Below are 16,051 nucleotides of genomic sequence, written 5' to 3' on the forward strand. Positions count from 1 at the left end.
ATAGAGATAAATTAGGAAACAAAATGGAAAAAGGAGAGTGACCTTCAAGGATAGACATGGGCATCCGATTATTAAGAAAACAAGATTTAAGTGCAACATCACTCCATAATCATTTGGAAGCATTCATATGATGCAAAAGTGACCGAGTAGTCTCAAGTAGATGGTAGTTCTTTCGTTTAGCCACCCCCATTTTGTTGCGGGGTGTATGTACAAGAAGTTTGATGAATAATTCCTCGTTCAAATTGCTGAGAAGGTATATAGAAATATTCTCAGCCATTATTAGAATGAAGAATCTTTGTGAACACCAAATTGAGTGTGAATTTCTGCATGAAAATTTTGGAAAATGGAGAATAATTTACTTTTTTCTTTCATAAGATAAAGCCATGTCATCTTTGAATAATCATCAACAAAAATTATAAATTACTTGCAACCATTGTACGACACATCTATATTTGGACCCCAAATATTTGAATGAACCAAAGCAAAATGACTCAAAATTCGACTAACGACTCTAGGATTGAAGGAAACTCGATGGTGTTTCCTGTACTAGCACGACTCTCATTCCAAAGAAGAAAGATGACTCAATGATAGGACAAGTAACTTAAGTGCCTTGAGAGACGGATGACTAAGCTTGTAATGTCACTGGAGAGGAGCAAGAGATGACTGAAGTGCTACTATTGAATCACCACCATCAAGTAATATAGTCCACTAGCTTCATGCCCTCCACCAATATTTTTCCCTGTTTTGAGATCTTGAAAAACACAAGAAGAGGGGTAAAAAGTAATAGAACAATTAAGGGACTTGGTCAATTTACTAATTGACATAAGATTAAATGAAAATTTGGGTACATATAAAACTAAGGATAAAGGTAATGAATCAATGCCAACATTACCAACACCACAAATAAGAGAAGTAGATCCATTAGCAAGGGTAATAGTTTGGGATGTGGAAGACTGAGAAAGGGAAGAAAACACACATGGAGTCCCAGACATATGATCGAAAGCTCCATAATCGATAATCTAAACCACTCGTATTCATCACGTGTGTTGAGTTGGGCCGATTTCTAGTTATTGGGACCAGTTATTTAGCTCTTATATTTTTAAGTTGTTAAGTTTGGAAGTTGTTGGGCTTTAGGCCCATTAGCTTATGTTTTTAAGTTGTGACTGTTCAACTACTTTAGTAGCCGCCCTACTAAGGGCATTCTTGTAATCTCTTATTCTTTTAAGTTAAGTATAAAATATAATGAGGGGTTGACGGCCAGAACCAATTTAATTCTGGTTGACATCTTACTCTTTCTTTCTTCTCTTTTCTTTTCTACTTCTGAAACTCTTCATCTTCTTCTTCTTTCTCTTCACAAGAAATTCATCTAGATTTCCAAACAGTGATTTCTACTACGTGGAACACTCATCATCTCCTTCCTAGAGGCATTTGCAAATGTAGAAGGTGTTTGGTCAACTTGCTGATTTTCACCTACTTCACCACCACCACTAGTTACTGCATGATTGGCCCATGTAAATTATAACAAAAATTAATAGTGTGCCCCTTCATTCCATAGTATGTGCACTTCCTAGGACTATTACTGCGTCTTCTGCCACAACCTCCCCCTGAATCATGACCTCCACTTTGCCCACTACCATGGTTAAACATAGGACCACCACGGCCTCCTTGAGCTCCATGACCTCCCCCTCTTGCCATTGCAAAAGAAGACCTATCAGAGATAGTAGGAACCTATGAAGGTCCAATAGAAATCCTATGGAGGCAGGCAAACACCTCCTAAAGTGAGGGAAGAGCAGAACCACCTAATATTCGTGCTCTCACCGACTCATATTCATCTTCCATTTGCCCACTAAAAATCTAGTCACATCAAGCTGTTCCCTTTGTTGTTGCTGAATTTTTAACATATGGTGTCAAGGGATGATAGACATTCAACTCATTCCGAATATTCTCATACTAGCGTAATATTCTTCAAGGCATTGATTTCCTTGTTGCAAATTAAAGTACTCTTGATAAAGCTGATATACTCTTGTAGTGTTGTCTTGCCCAAAATAAAGTTTCCTAGCAGGGTTTCAAATCTCCTTGGTTGTATTTAAAAACATAAAGTTCACACTAATTTTGGGCTCCATGCTATTTGACAACCATGTCATAATCTGTGCATCAACTGAGGGTTTTTCATCTTTCACATCTTTCACCTTCTTGGCTCTAAGCAAAACTTCCATTGACTTGGCCCATGGCATATAATTCTCACCGTTTAGTTTGATAGAAGTCATTTGCACATTTAGGTAATCATGGGGAATCGTAACACTTGATGTGTTCAGTACTCTCTCCTGTGGTTCCCATGGGTTTGAGAAAATAGAATTCTTTACTCACTAATATCACATCGCACTACTTAACACCCACCACACTACACCACTAGACTAATTATTTGCTGAAAACATCTATTGTCACAGATTTCAGCAACAATAGTCACAGCTGTCACTCGCTTTCAGCAGCAAAACCCACAAGGAAAAATACCTCTTACACATACTTGTAGATCAACAACCAATTGTGTTTGATTTCCACTGCAACACTAATCAAACCAACCAACCATCACACAGAAACCAAATATGTGACCAAACTCCACTACAAAGCTCTCTTCGAGTCATCAATTAGAGGGTTTCTAGCAACCCACTGAAACAGCCACTTCAGCACCCACTGGAGGCATGAATACCTCCTAAATAGAAAAATGATCACTTCGTTTTGGTGTCTCCTTGATCTTCCAAGTGGGCGATGAGTTATCTTCAAAACAGTAGGGTGAGAGGTGGTGAAGAAATTCTGGGTTGATTTCTGGGCTGATTACCAGTGTTTTGATACCATGTTCTTGATTTGATGTGCACTGGTTTTAGTCCTAGGGTAAGAGAGAAAGAGAACAGAAGGATAAGAATAGGAAGAGAAGAGTCCCAAGGAGTTCCAAAGGATTTTAGACCAATAAGACTAGTGGGAAGCCTTTATAAGATTATAGCAAAAGTTTTGGTTGGGAGACTAAAAAGGTATTACCTTTGGTCATCTCACAACATCAAGGTGCTTTTGTTGAAGGGAGACAGATTATAGACTAGGCTTGGTGTGCAAGTTGGACTTAGAGAAGGCCTATGACTTTGTGGACTGGTCTTTTCTTCTAGAAATTATGGGGAGAATTGGGTTAGGAGAGCGGTGGAGGATGTGAATGAAGGGATGCCTAAGTTCAGTGCAGTATTCGATCATGATTAATGGTGTGGCTAGAGATTACTTTCCAGCAAAAAGAGGGTTGAGACAAGGGGATTTCCTTTTTCCCTTCCTTTTCACTTTAATTGTTGATGTTCTAAGTAGGACGATCATGGAGGCTGATCAGAGAAACCTACTTAGAGGATGGAGGATAGGAAGACTTAAGGTGACAGTTAGACATTTGAAGTTTGTAGATGACATTATTTTATTCTGTGAGGGAGGTAATCAAGAGAGTATAAGAAATCTGTGTGATCTCATTGGTTCCTTTGAATTGATTTCCAAGTTGAAGGTAAATTGGGGAAAAATAGTAGTAGGGATTAACTTGGAAGACGAAAATTTGAGAGTGCTAGTTGAGATTCTGGGGTGTGAGGTTAAATAATGGCCGTTGGAGTATTTAGGGCTACCTTTGGGAGGGAGTCCAAGATCAAAAGTCTTTTGGAAGCCAGTGGTGGAGAGGTTTACAAGGAAATTGGCACTATGGAAGAGGAATTATTTATCTATAGTTGGGAGAATAACCTTGATTAGAGCAACTCTAGCAAACCTACTAGTCGGTTTCTTATCAACCTTTAGAATTCTAGCTAGAGTAGCCGTAGAATTAGAAAAACTTATGAGGGATTTTCTCTGGGAACCTGGGAATGTAAAGAGGGATCACCTAGTAAAGTGGGAACAAGTCACCCAAACAAAGGAAAAGGGAGGTTTAGGATTGGGTCACATGAATACTTCTTTGTTAGGAAACTGGCTTTGGAGGTTTCCATTGGAAAGAGATAGGCTGTGGCACAAAGCGATAGAAAGCATTCATGTGCTGATGAACAATGGCTAGGATGCAATTGTAGCCCCCACATCATCCTTGAGCTCTTCGTGGAAAGCAATACCAGAGATACATCCTATCTTTTTTAATCTCCTTAGATTTGATGTGGGTTGTTATTCTAGGGTGCTCTTTTGGGAAGCTTTAGCTGGGTGATATTCCTTTTTGCTCTTTTTAACTTGAACTTTATTCAGTTTTTAACTACAAGTTACAACCTAAATCAAATTGTCACTTTTTCTCACTCTGGACCTCTGGACTGAGTTGGGATTTTGGGTACAGAAGGGGCTTGAGGGATAATGTAGCGAGTTCCTTATTTGTTTGCTTGATAAACTTAAGTCAGCCTTCTTGGTTCAATCTTTGGAGAACACTAGAGTTTGGTTTACTTCATTTGATGGCACCTTTACCTGTGCTTCTTTTTTTAATACTATTGTGCAAACTCTTGTTGGGGGTGAGAATTTCCTGGTGAAAGAGGTTTGGAGCAAGCCCATTCCACCAAAAACTCAAGTTATGTTGGGAGGTTTTTCTTGGGAAGGTGAACGCCTGTGACATGCTTCAAAAAAGGAGGCCAAATAAATGCCTCTCCCCTAATCTGTGCATTCTTTGCTCTGCAGATGGTGAATCTCTACCCCATTTATTGATCCATTGCACTTTTGTGCTCTTTGTTTGGGGATCTTTTTGTTCTCTCGTTGGTTGTAGGTGGAGTATTCCCCAAGATGTAGTAAAATTCTTCAACCCAAACTTTCTAAGGCAGTCAACAAAAAGAGGAAGGGTTATGTGGATATCAGTTAGGGCAGTGGTGGTGTGGACTGTATGGGAGGAAAGGAATGCAAGAATTTTCAACAAAGTATAGGTCAAAAGATCTAGTGGAGGCCATAAAGATAAAAGATGCACACTGGGTAAAATCACTTCAGCTCTTTCAGAGTTTCTTGATTATTGATATAGTAAGTGAGTGGAATGAAGTGGCACACACTGCTGAGAAGAAAGAAAGAAAGGTGATGGAGTGGAAGCCCCTAGGTCCCAACAAAGTCAAGCTGAATTTTGATGGGAGCTCTATAGGAAACCCGGGTCTGGCAGGCATTGGTGGTGTGATCAGAGATTCCTCAAGCAAAGTATTGGCTATGTACTTAGGACCTTTAGGGGAAGGTGATTCTTTAAAGGCTGAACTATTAGCTCTGCTGCAGGGGTTAAAACTTGCTAAGCAAGCAGATCTTAAGAACTTGGAGATAGAAGGGGACTCAAAAAATAGTGATATCATGGATGAATTCAAGCGGTAATGCTCTTTGGATTATAGACATCCCCTAAGGGATATAGTAAGCCTAGCAAGGGAAGTCAATGCCTTGTTCACATGGATCAGGAGAACTGCAAATGGGATGGCTGATTCATTAGCCAAACGGGGAGTTCATAGGCAGCAACTTTTTCTGGGTTTTATTGAACACTTTGTGGTGCAATGTTTGCTTTCTACTTGCTGTAATTCTGTAACTGATTCTTTTAATTAAATAAAATTTTCATTTTTCTGATAAAAAAAACTAAAGGAGAAAACTTTCAGTTCAGCTAGAGAGAATTCAATCACTCTCCCCAGCCAACCAGATCTTATTTATATGTTTGTAATAGAAATACAAAGACACTTGTGCCCCTAATTAAGTACGGGACATATTACTTAAACTGAGACATAATAGACATAACACCCATTCAATAAAATAAGGTATAAAGATCAAAATACCCCCTGATTGCCATCTCTAACAAGTAGTCTTTCAACCACTCAGTCATGTTAGTTTACCCCTTGTTTAGGCTAAGGCATCTACCATTCTGTTTGCTATCCTTGGGTCTAGTTCTTTAAAGTTCATATCCATTCACGATTGTCTTATATCCCTCATATTGGTGCAGAATTGCCATGGAACAGTGCTGCCATGTATCAGCCAGCTCATCACTACTGCAGTCTCCCTCCACAATCAAGATTAATATTATCAATTTTTTGATAAAAAAATTTCTGATTTATAAAGGGAAAACGCATAGAGTACTCACCTTCAAGTTTGGCTATCATTCTTGAATTCATTCAGAATGGAGATCTAATGGAAAAGGAGTGATTAATTCCACTTGTTAACTATGTTAATTACTCCATATTTTCTTTGGAAAATAAGAGTATTCCTTTTCTCTCCTGACAGTATCAATTGAACATACTGACAGAGGAAGCATGGACTGTGGGGTTGGTCCCCAACAGCTGGAGGCTGGGGGAACCAATATTAGACCACCCCACAAAATTCAACGGGATTAAACATTGATGTTGAAAGGGGAAGAATTTGCATAACTAGGATATAAACTTAAAGTAGAGAAGGTGATTTACCATTTTAAAACTAGCCAGACACATGAAGTATGCAATATATAAGATTTTATTCTTCAAATGAGATGATTTCAGCATGCCATCCAAAGGAAGAAGGAAATCTTGGTTTAGACTAGGATCTCAAAATAAAATTGGTTGGAGGAGAATTCAATGAGTTGAAGAAAAAGCATGCAAATGAAGTCCCCTTGTGGATTCTGACAAGAATGGGCACTTGTCCTTTCCAAGACATATAAATCTTCATCAACCTAAACTATCCATGTGATGCAGGATAGACTTGCAAAGTAAGAATAAGAAGATAAATAACCTAGGAAACAGTACTTAAAATAGCCATTAGGAATTAACACTCAATACCTTCTTGAAGGAAGCAACCATCAAGAAAATTAGAAGTGGACAACCAAACATTATTTTCTGATTTTAAAAAAGGAGGCTCTTACATAACTCTTTACTTGCTAATATGACTCTTAATCTAATTGGGAAAACCAAACCCTAGTGCAATTAGGAAAACCATCTGCTAATACGATTAAGAAAACTACTAATAACTAAAACAATAAAAAGATGGATTTTTTTTTTCCAACAGTAGTCCCTATGAGGTTATCTGGATTTCATGATGACTTATTCTGGATAATAACTATTACAGATTGGGGGAGGGGGGGTGGAAAGGTCCATTTATATATCTTATGTTTATTGCATTCCAACTTTCCAAGTGGGGAAATGAATTTCATTATGCTTCCCTTCTTGTTATTGATTAAATATGTTTGCTGAATTGAGTTTCTTTTTCCAATTTGTGTGCAGGTTGGAGCTTAAAAATAATAAACACCTTTTTGGAGAATTTCTGGAATTTAAAGGAAAGCAAGATGATATCCAGGCTTTGAGAAATATCAAGAGATCAAAAGTCAGTCAATTGATTATCCAGAAGTTCTCTATGCTTGGTTTAGGTAACTCAAAATGCATTCATTGGCCTTCCCATTATATGGAAACAATAACAAAATAACATGGAATATATATATATATATATATATATTATGGGGGAGGAGCCCAAGGCCCTCAAGGCTATATTTGCATCCTTATTTATTGGTACAGGCTGTTTTCTCGGTCTAATGGATTGTGATGTTTGATTAATTTGAGACTCGACCGATGTCTCCTGGGTAGTCTTCGGCCTTTAGGATTGCAGTCTATGATATAACAATACCTGTACATGGTTACTGTATTGGTGTTAGAGACAGTAAGTGCCTATATAAGTATGACATGGGGTACTGCATGGACACTTACAGATAAAATCTATAGCATTAATGCTTTTTAATAAGTAAATATACCATAGTTTTCAAGGCACCAAGGCCCAAGGGGGGGTGCCCTGTTGCCTAGTCACCTAGGCATTGCCTAGGCAATGGATTATTTTAAGTAAAAAACATATATCCTAGGGTAGTTACCTAGGTTCCATAACCATATTTCCTTAATAATTATCCATAATTTTCATAAGTATAAACTTCGTGTTGCAATATAGAAAATCAACATAGTCATAAGAAAAAGAAGAAAGAAAAGAAAATTCAAAAAATATGGGGGCTGAACCACAAGTTCTTCCTTACTTATTGGTTCAGGTTTTGAAGTCTTTGAGGGTTAAATACAACATTTAACAATGTTTGTGTTGATAAAACCCTAACAAATAAGAAAACAATAAAATGAAATTCCTCCATTCATGTTTCCTTGAGAAGAGGTAACACTAGAAGAGGCAGAATCTTTAGTAGCCATTAGACGTGTAACCACACTGCCAAACTCTCAAGAAAACCAAGGTTCCACACACATCACACCACAGCCACTAAGCTGTAACAGGTCAAACTGACCAAAAATGAGGCTATGACAGCACAAACAAGAAGACAAAAGGATTTCAGTCAAACTTCATCGCACAAAACCCAAAAACCAGCATACTCAGCAATAATAGGGGTTTGTAAACCCTAGATTGACAGTCACTTTGCCCTTATTCTTAATAAAAGAAGAGATACATCCTTGCAAAACTCCAAACTGTGACATTCACAACCCACTACACTTTTTTCCAGCTTGAATGAAACAGGTACATACCTGGTGTTAAGGGCCCACGAATAGGATCTCGTCACAGGTCGGTTAACGGGGAAAACTTCTTGTTTTCCCTTGTTTCTCCCTTTTCTCGAGGAACCTATCTTTAGCGCCTTTATGGTGATTTGTTAAAGAGATCACCAACTCTCCTCTGCTCTTTCTTGACTGAAATTATCGGTAGTTTTATTGAATAACATATGCTCCTTTAAATAGGAATTACAAGAGTCCTCCTTAAGAAAACTTTCTAAAAAAGAACTTTCTAAAAAACATTAAGAAACTTTCTAAAAAGAGACTTTCTAAAAAACATTAGGAAACTTTCTAAAAAAACATTAAGAAACTTTCTAAAAGACATAGGAAATAATAACGCTACTGCCTAATTAATAGGAACACTGAATTTAGCTAAGAGATAAGATAGGAACATTGAATCTAGCTAAGAGATAAGATAGGAACACTGAATCTAGCTAAGAGATAAGATAAGATAGGAACACTGAATCTAACGCCCATTACTGCTGCTGTCTGCGACTGTATTCCTTTCCAACAAAAGCATCCACAATATTACTCCCCTCCTGGACTAAGAGCTTGTCCTCAAGCTCGAATTCAGGATAGGTGTCTTGAAACACAGTCAAAGGAATCCAGGTAGCTTCAGCCAATGGTAAGCTGGCCCGTTCCACCAGAACTTCAACAACACCTCGATTAATTTTGGAACGAACAATAGACTGAGGTTGGGGAATGATTTTGCCCTCCTGGATCGGGTTCCAATGAAGAGGGTTCATCCTCATCTTCCTCTTGTTCCACCAGAAGGCAGAAAAGTCTCTTGCACTTGTGCCCTACTGAGTAAAGTTCATCACAATTAAAACATTGTCCCCTCGCCCTGCGTTCCGCCATCTCAGCCCTGGACAAGCGCTTAATAGGGGGTGCAACAACGCTGCTTCCCACACTGGATGCGATTTGGAATTGTTGCTCGTCTGTGGTTTCTGTTCTTGGCTGGCTGCTGAAGATGGAGCCATTCCGAGTGGTTTCGGGGCTGCCCATGTTGTTTGAGGCCGCCCTATAGTAATACTTCCGCGGTTGAGTTGCAATTTGCGTTCAAAAGCGCGGGCCAAATTCATAGCAGTAACCAGATTGGGGGGATTTTGCATCTCCACATCCACCCTCAGAGTTTCCGCTAACCCCGCGGTGAACATGTCAACCTGTTGGTCTGGTCGTACCAAAGATGCTCTTACAAGGAGGGTTTGAAACTGACGTTGATACTCAGCCACAATTCCAATCTGTTTGAGGTTGATTAGTTCGCCTAATGGATTGCTTGTTAATGGGGGCCCAAATCTGAGAAGGCAATAGGATTTCAATTGGGTCCAACTGAGCCCAGGTTCCTTCTGCTCCAATTTATAAAACCAGAGCTACGCCTCCTCTGTCATGTGGAATGCGGCTAAGCCTACCTTGTCCCTGTCCTTTGTCCGTTGGTTGCGGAAGAACTGCTCACATCTGTACAGCCATCCTAAAGGATCTCTAGTTCCATTATAGGAAGGAAATTCCAGCCTGCTGTATTTGGGGACGATCGCGGTTCCCTGGGCAACGATCTGCTGCTCGCCGGACGATTTTGCCATGTCTGGTCGGCGGCCTTCTGTGGTTGCAGCCCCTTCTGAACTCTTTTCCTTGCTGGAGAAATATTACTCCATCAAGCGCCTCAATTCTTGGACGTCGTCCTTGATATCATGCACTTCCTTGCTGTTTTCCATGAGTTTGTGCTCCAGATCATGAACCTTAGTCTTCAATTGCTCAAAGACACCCATGACGCCTTGCTCTGATACCAAATTGTTAAGGGCCCGCGAATAGGATCTCGTCACAGGTCGGTTAACGGGGAAAACTTCTTGTTTTCCCTTGTTTCTCCCTTTTCTCGAGGAACCTATCTTTAGTGCCTTTATGGTGATTTGTTAAAGAGATCACCAACTCTCCTCTGCTCTTTCTTGACTGAAATTATCGATAGTTTTATTGAATAACATCTGCTCCTTTAAATAGGAATTACAAGAGTCCTCCTTAAGGAAACTTTCTAAAAAACATTAAGAAACTTTCTAAAAAGAGACTTTCTTAAAAACATTAGGAAACTTTCTAAAAAAACATTAAGAAACTTTCTAAAAGACATAGGAAATAATAATGCTACTGCCTAATTAATAGGATTACTGAATTTAGCTAAGAGATAAGATAAGAACACTGAATCTAGCTAAGAGATAAGATAGGAACACTGAATCTAGCTAAGAGATAAGATAAGATAGGAACACTGAATCTAACGCCCATTACTGCTGCTGTCTGCGGCTGTATTCCTTTCCAACAAAAGCATCCACAATACCTGGAGTAGAGAAGGATCCCCACGATCCACAGTCCAAAAAAGGAAGGTACACGCTTCAAGAAGGCTGATCACTGCATTTGACTGTCACCACAAGTACCACAGGTACCTTTTCTTGGTACAGTGTCCAAGAGAGAAGAAAAAAAGGGAAAAAAGGAAGTCTAGATCAGTCCGATTGAGATTTTCCTTTTTTCCAATCAAAACAGGTAAGTTTCAGGCACTAAAAAAAACAGGTAAGTTTCAGGCACTAAAAAAACAGGTAAGTTTCAGGTGAGAAACCACAATCTGAATGTATTTAGCGCCCAGATCCCTGCTCTGATATCATGAAAACCAAGAAGAAAGGAGAAGAGGGAGAAGAGGAGATGAAGAAGAAAGAAGAGAAGAGAATTGAAAAGTCACCAAAAAGAATGAGCTGGCGGTGCCTCAGATTATTTATACTTAGGGTGACAGCTTTACAATAAAATAAAGAAAAAAGAGAAGAAAAGACAAAAAAGCCCCTATAGCTACATAGTACCAATGTTTTAAAATGCGGAGGGGAGGCTTCCACGGCATGAGGCATGTAGTTCAGAACGTAAGAGGCGTAAGCCTCCCAACACAAGGAGTGTAAACCTCCTTAAAAGGAGGAAAAGGGAGGAGGAAGAAGAATCTCATTTTTCTTTATTTTTAATAAAAATATTTTATATTAAGAAGAAAGAAGATGCATAGCACTAGTTGAAAGGGGGGGGGGGTGTTCTGGGGGGGCTTAGCCCCCGGCCCACTTTCTTTCCCCTTATCTTTCCTTCCCTTCCCTTCCCTTTTCTTTCTTTTTCTCTTTTTTTTTTTCCTTTCCTGTCCCTTTCTTTTCCTTTACTTTTTTTGGTCTTTTTACATGAAGTGTGCATGAGGCACATGAGGCATACGCTCTAGCATGCCTCATGAAAAAAGCGTACGAGGCATATGCCTCAGAGGCGTAAGTGTCTCTGGCATATGCCTCAGGGCGTTTTGGGGGCACCTCACCTGGAGGCATGCTTCCTACGCTTTTAAAACACTGATAGTAACATAATTACAACAAGTTTGTATTCAAAAGTACTGGTGGAATGATATTCTTGCAAGTTTTGGTCCAATTAGCTAAGGTGGCTTGAAGAGAGCCAAATTATTATCCCTTATTCAGGGATCCATGTAATCAGTCTCTATGACATCTCATAGGACTTCTGTATAGGGAGGTTCTTGGTTATGGGATGGATGGGTGATATTAGGTCAGGGATCCTTTTTCTCTCTCTGCTATTTGTTAAGGTTGATTCGTCCTATTTGATTCTCAGGTTGCCTAATTCAAAAGATAATAGACTTCTTCCAAAAGAGTTATCAAGGAGTGAGCTATTCTGGGGATTTTCTGGCTGAATTGAGGGCTCTTTTTCTACATTTTGCATAGGACCCCAGCCTTTGCCTTGGCAACCTAGGGGCGGATCAATAGGTAATAAAATGAAGTAAACTTAAGATGGTTTAGTCACATGTGGAGAAGACCATCTATGGCACCAATATGAAGATGTGATTTGTTACAAGTTGAAGAACATGGTTGAAGTAGTGAGAAATGATTCAAAGGCCCTTCATTTAACAATGGATTTTCTCTATGGGTTAACAATGGATGTGGCACTAAACAGAGCGGAATGGCAGAATAGGATTCATGTGACCAACTCCATCTAGATGGGACAAGGCTTAGTTGTATTTAATACTTCTTACTGTTGCTGGGAAAGAAAGTAAAAGTGCCTTGATACTTCCTATCGGAAACTTTTTTATTTCTTTTGAGAAAAGGGTTACTTTCATTCAATAAAAAAAAAAGAGGGATGTACATGATGAGAAGATGCACAAAAAGCACGGAAAAAAATAGCCCTGTCAAGATGTAGGTAATATATTTGCATTATACAAGCAATCCATGCCCAAACCAGATTTGGCTAGAAGTCTGCAGATTGGTTTAATTCTCTGGGGATCCATCTATAAATGCAATTTAAAGAAGCTGACAGATCATAGATTCACAGAGTAGTGTGCAAGCCTCCAAGGACCAGTCCCAATGTTTTTTGCCACCCAATTGCATTCCTGGAGTCACCTATGACTGATGGGTTGTTCTGTGATCATATTAGGAGATTGGCATTTTAATTCTAACAAAGCAGGGATAAGAAATAGCTAATATTGCAATGTCTAGAATTGGGGCAAGAAAAAGGGGATAATTTATTTCAATATTGTTAAAAATCTGGATTCTTGCACTGTCAATGAATGTGACCTTTTTGTTGGGTGTAGACAACTTACAAAGAACAAACAGGAAGGTGGGTAGCAAAATCCAGGGGGAGAGGGGCATAATGTATGGTGGCATATTTATTCCATAATATTTGCTTTTTCGTATAAACTTTCTTTAAACATTTTGTCTATTACTCTTGAGAAATCACCATTTCTCTTTCTCTCAAAAAGATGCATTGATATGGTATGGGAAGAGTTTTGACCAATCAAAATCCACCTATGAATTTTGATAAATAACACCTGATGGATAAACCGATGAAGCAATAGTAATTTTATGCTCTCACAAGATCATAAATAGGTTGAATAGTATGTAACAAGGATATTTTAGGTTTGTTCATTAACATGCAACTAGTGTTCTTTCCATAAAAGCAGCTCCATATTGTACTGATTTGTCCTGTTCCTCATTGTGTCATTAGAGAGCTTTTTAGCATTTCTTACTCACTTTCAATCCAATGCAGCTCATTCAAAACTTCAGGTATTGTACTCCCCTCGCGATTTTAGAAATGACGGTGCTTCAGTGTCTGAGTGGAAGGAGGTAACAGTAAGATCAAATACCGAAGTTCTATTTCAGCCGCAGAATTCCAACAAGGTTCGGAAATTCAAGCTTTCATCAATCATTTCCATGTCACTTAGTGCCTGAAGCAGAAGAAAAGTAGGAAGGAACCTCCACAGCACAGTAAAAGCCACTATTACATTACGCCAGGAGATAATCACGGAACTTCCTCTCGATCCCAATCCAAAGAACATTATGTACTGTCCATCTATCAAAAAAAAAAAAAAAACGAAGAACAGCATTGTGTCTAGGTCTTAATTTTATATTTTGCGAGTACACCGTGTATGTATATATTACGACAGAGTTCGAAGAGACACATGTTTTAAATGAAATCTCCCTAGGTAGTTGAGTGCTCATTCTTATACACATTTATACTGTGTTTGGTTTGAACGAAAAAGGTAGGGAGTAGGGACCCTTCCTTTGCTTTCAAACCAAACACAGGGTGTTTTACAGACAAGTAGCTTTTGTACTGATATCAATGGGAAAATCTATGATGTGGAAAAGATATGGTATGGGAAGAGTTTTGACCAATCAAAATCCACTTACGAATTTTGATAAATAACACCTGATTGGCTACTACTTTTATGATTCCAATTAACTGGTACCTGACTACCACTTTTATGATTCCAATTAACTTTTTCAGATATCATATCTTTTCCATATCATAGTTCATAGTTGAACCCGAGTAAATTTGATTAATAAGCTCGAGTAAATTTGGCTAGTGAAAGAACCTTACAGGCGACCATAAGTAACTAATGTGATAAGTCTAACGAACCAAACTTTAGAGTCAAATGTGTTCAACAAGCTTGGTATCATGCCTTTTGTGTTCTGTACTCTGTTGTCTTTTTACCCTTAGATGTTCAAATCAGAGTTTGACTAGGCGGAAGGATAGCCCTTCAAATGACTGGTGGACAACCAATTTGGACTCAGGATTTTTTTAGGAAGAATGGCGGTTCAGCGCAGGGTCAGAATTTTTAAGCTCAAAGTACAGTTGGGTTGGGTGTCAATTCGGAATTGATGTCAATTTACGGGTGGGTATTGGTGTATAAAGTGGGGGTTTTTGACATTTTGAATGTATAGTTCTGCAGTGAAAATCAAAAATCTGCATTAGGTCTGTCTGTACTTTTCCATTTTTTTTACCACACAGCTTAAGGCTGTTCATGTGGAGCTCATCTTGAAGGCTGTCCATACTTCAAGTCGGGGTGCTCCCTTCTTAGGAAGGAAGAGCTCGGAACCTCTTAGGAGGAGCTCGGGTCTCAAGGGTAGCTCGGGTCCCTTTGCACGGAAGGAGCTCGGGGTGCTCCACCCTTAGGGCTTGGGGTGAGCTGGGCCTTGCTTCCCGGCGAGTTGTCACACCCGCCGAGTCGTTCGGCCGGGCTTCGGCGAGCTTGCTACGCCGAGTTGTGGCTAAGCTGTCATGCTGAGTTGCCACTTATGCTAGGTCATGTCCACATGTCCCTGTGCTACGAGGTCGGGCCAAATCACCATACATCAATTGCTCCCCACTCCCCGTGTTGCGTGTTTTGACCTAGTGCGGGGAGTCCGCGGTCTATCCGGTGAATTTGGCTCGGGGCTTAAGCCTTCTTGTCTGCCAGCTCATTGGTTGGACCGGTTCTCTACTTGGCTCAACCAGGCACAGCCCGGGTCACGTATGGTCTACGCGCGGACGTCACGCGACTTATGACCTCTGCAGATGCCAAAAACGCGCTAACTGATTTCGCCTCAGGGGTCACACAACCAGTTTTCATGAGGACTGTCAAATCGTTTCGATCTCAACCGTTGATGCCCGCGTACAACAGCTATAAATAGCAGGAGTCCTCGCCATTTTCCTTCGCCACAAATCCTCAGCCTTAGTCTTGAGCTCGCGTCCAAAGCCTCCAACTTGGGTCAGTTCTTCCCAGTTCGGTCATCTTCCTTTGGTGAGCCACCCTAGCTTCTTTTCCTTCAATTTCATTATGTCTAGTTTTGATAGCCAATTAGATGAGCCCGAGGTGGGTACCTCAGCTTAGGGTGACCCCGCTGGAGTCCAGTCTCTCGAGGCACGGGAGGCCTCGGGTAACTTGGCATCCACCTCACACCGAGGTCGGATGCCGGACAGGTTCAGACCCTCCACCATGACCCTGGAGAGGCTCCGCTACCTCATCCGGCAGTACAACCTGCCCAGGGAGTACATCTACAGTCTACCTGCGAGTAACTTCCCATGGGAACACGGCCCTGATGAGGTCATGATCTTCCGGGAGCAGCTCATAGCCGGGCTCCGTCTTCCTTTCCATCCACTTATTGTGGAGGTCCTGAATCACTTCAACGTTACAATAGACTAGCTCCACCCGAACTCGGTTCGTAACGTGGTCGGGACCATCTCCCTTTGCTATGAGTACGTCCTCCCCCTGAACTTGGACATATTCTGTTCCATTCTCACCGTAAAGAAGAGCGCTTCATGCA

The 16,051-nt window shown here is 40.2% G+C and overlaps 1 protein-coding gene across 4 annotated transcripts in view; it reads left to right on the forward strand.

Moving 5' to 3' along the window:
- Positions 1-13,963, forward strand: part of LOC104608757 (uncharacterized) — a 35,728-nt gene extending 21,765 nt beyond the window's left edge. For all 4 annotated transcript variants that reach the window (XM_010274841.3, XM_088890039.1, XM_010274842.3 and 1 more), the window contains 2 exons: positions 7,173-7,315; positions 13,515-13,963. In XM_010274841.3, coding sequence (XP_010273143.1) covers positions 7,173-7,315; positions 13,515-13,696 — 325 coding nt within the window. In that variant the 3' untranslated portion in view covers positions 13,697-13,963. The remainder of the gene's footprint in view (positions 1-7,172; positions 7,316-13,514) is intronic.
- The last annotated feature ends 2,088 nt before the right edge of the window (positions 13,964-16,051 follow it).

Source organism: Nelumbo nucifera, chromosome 6 (genome assembly GCF_055504915.1).
Source record: "Nelumbo nucifera cultivar China Antique chromosome 6, China Antique-T2T, whole genome shotgun sequence".
In the NCBI taxonomy this organism is placed as follows: Eukaryota; Viridiplantae; Streptophyta; class Magnoliopsida; order Proteales; family Nelumbonaceae; genus Nelumbo; species Nelumbo nucifera.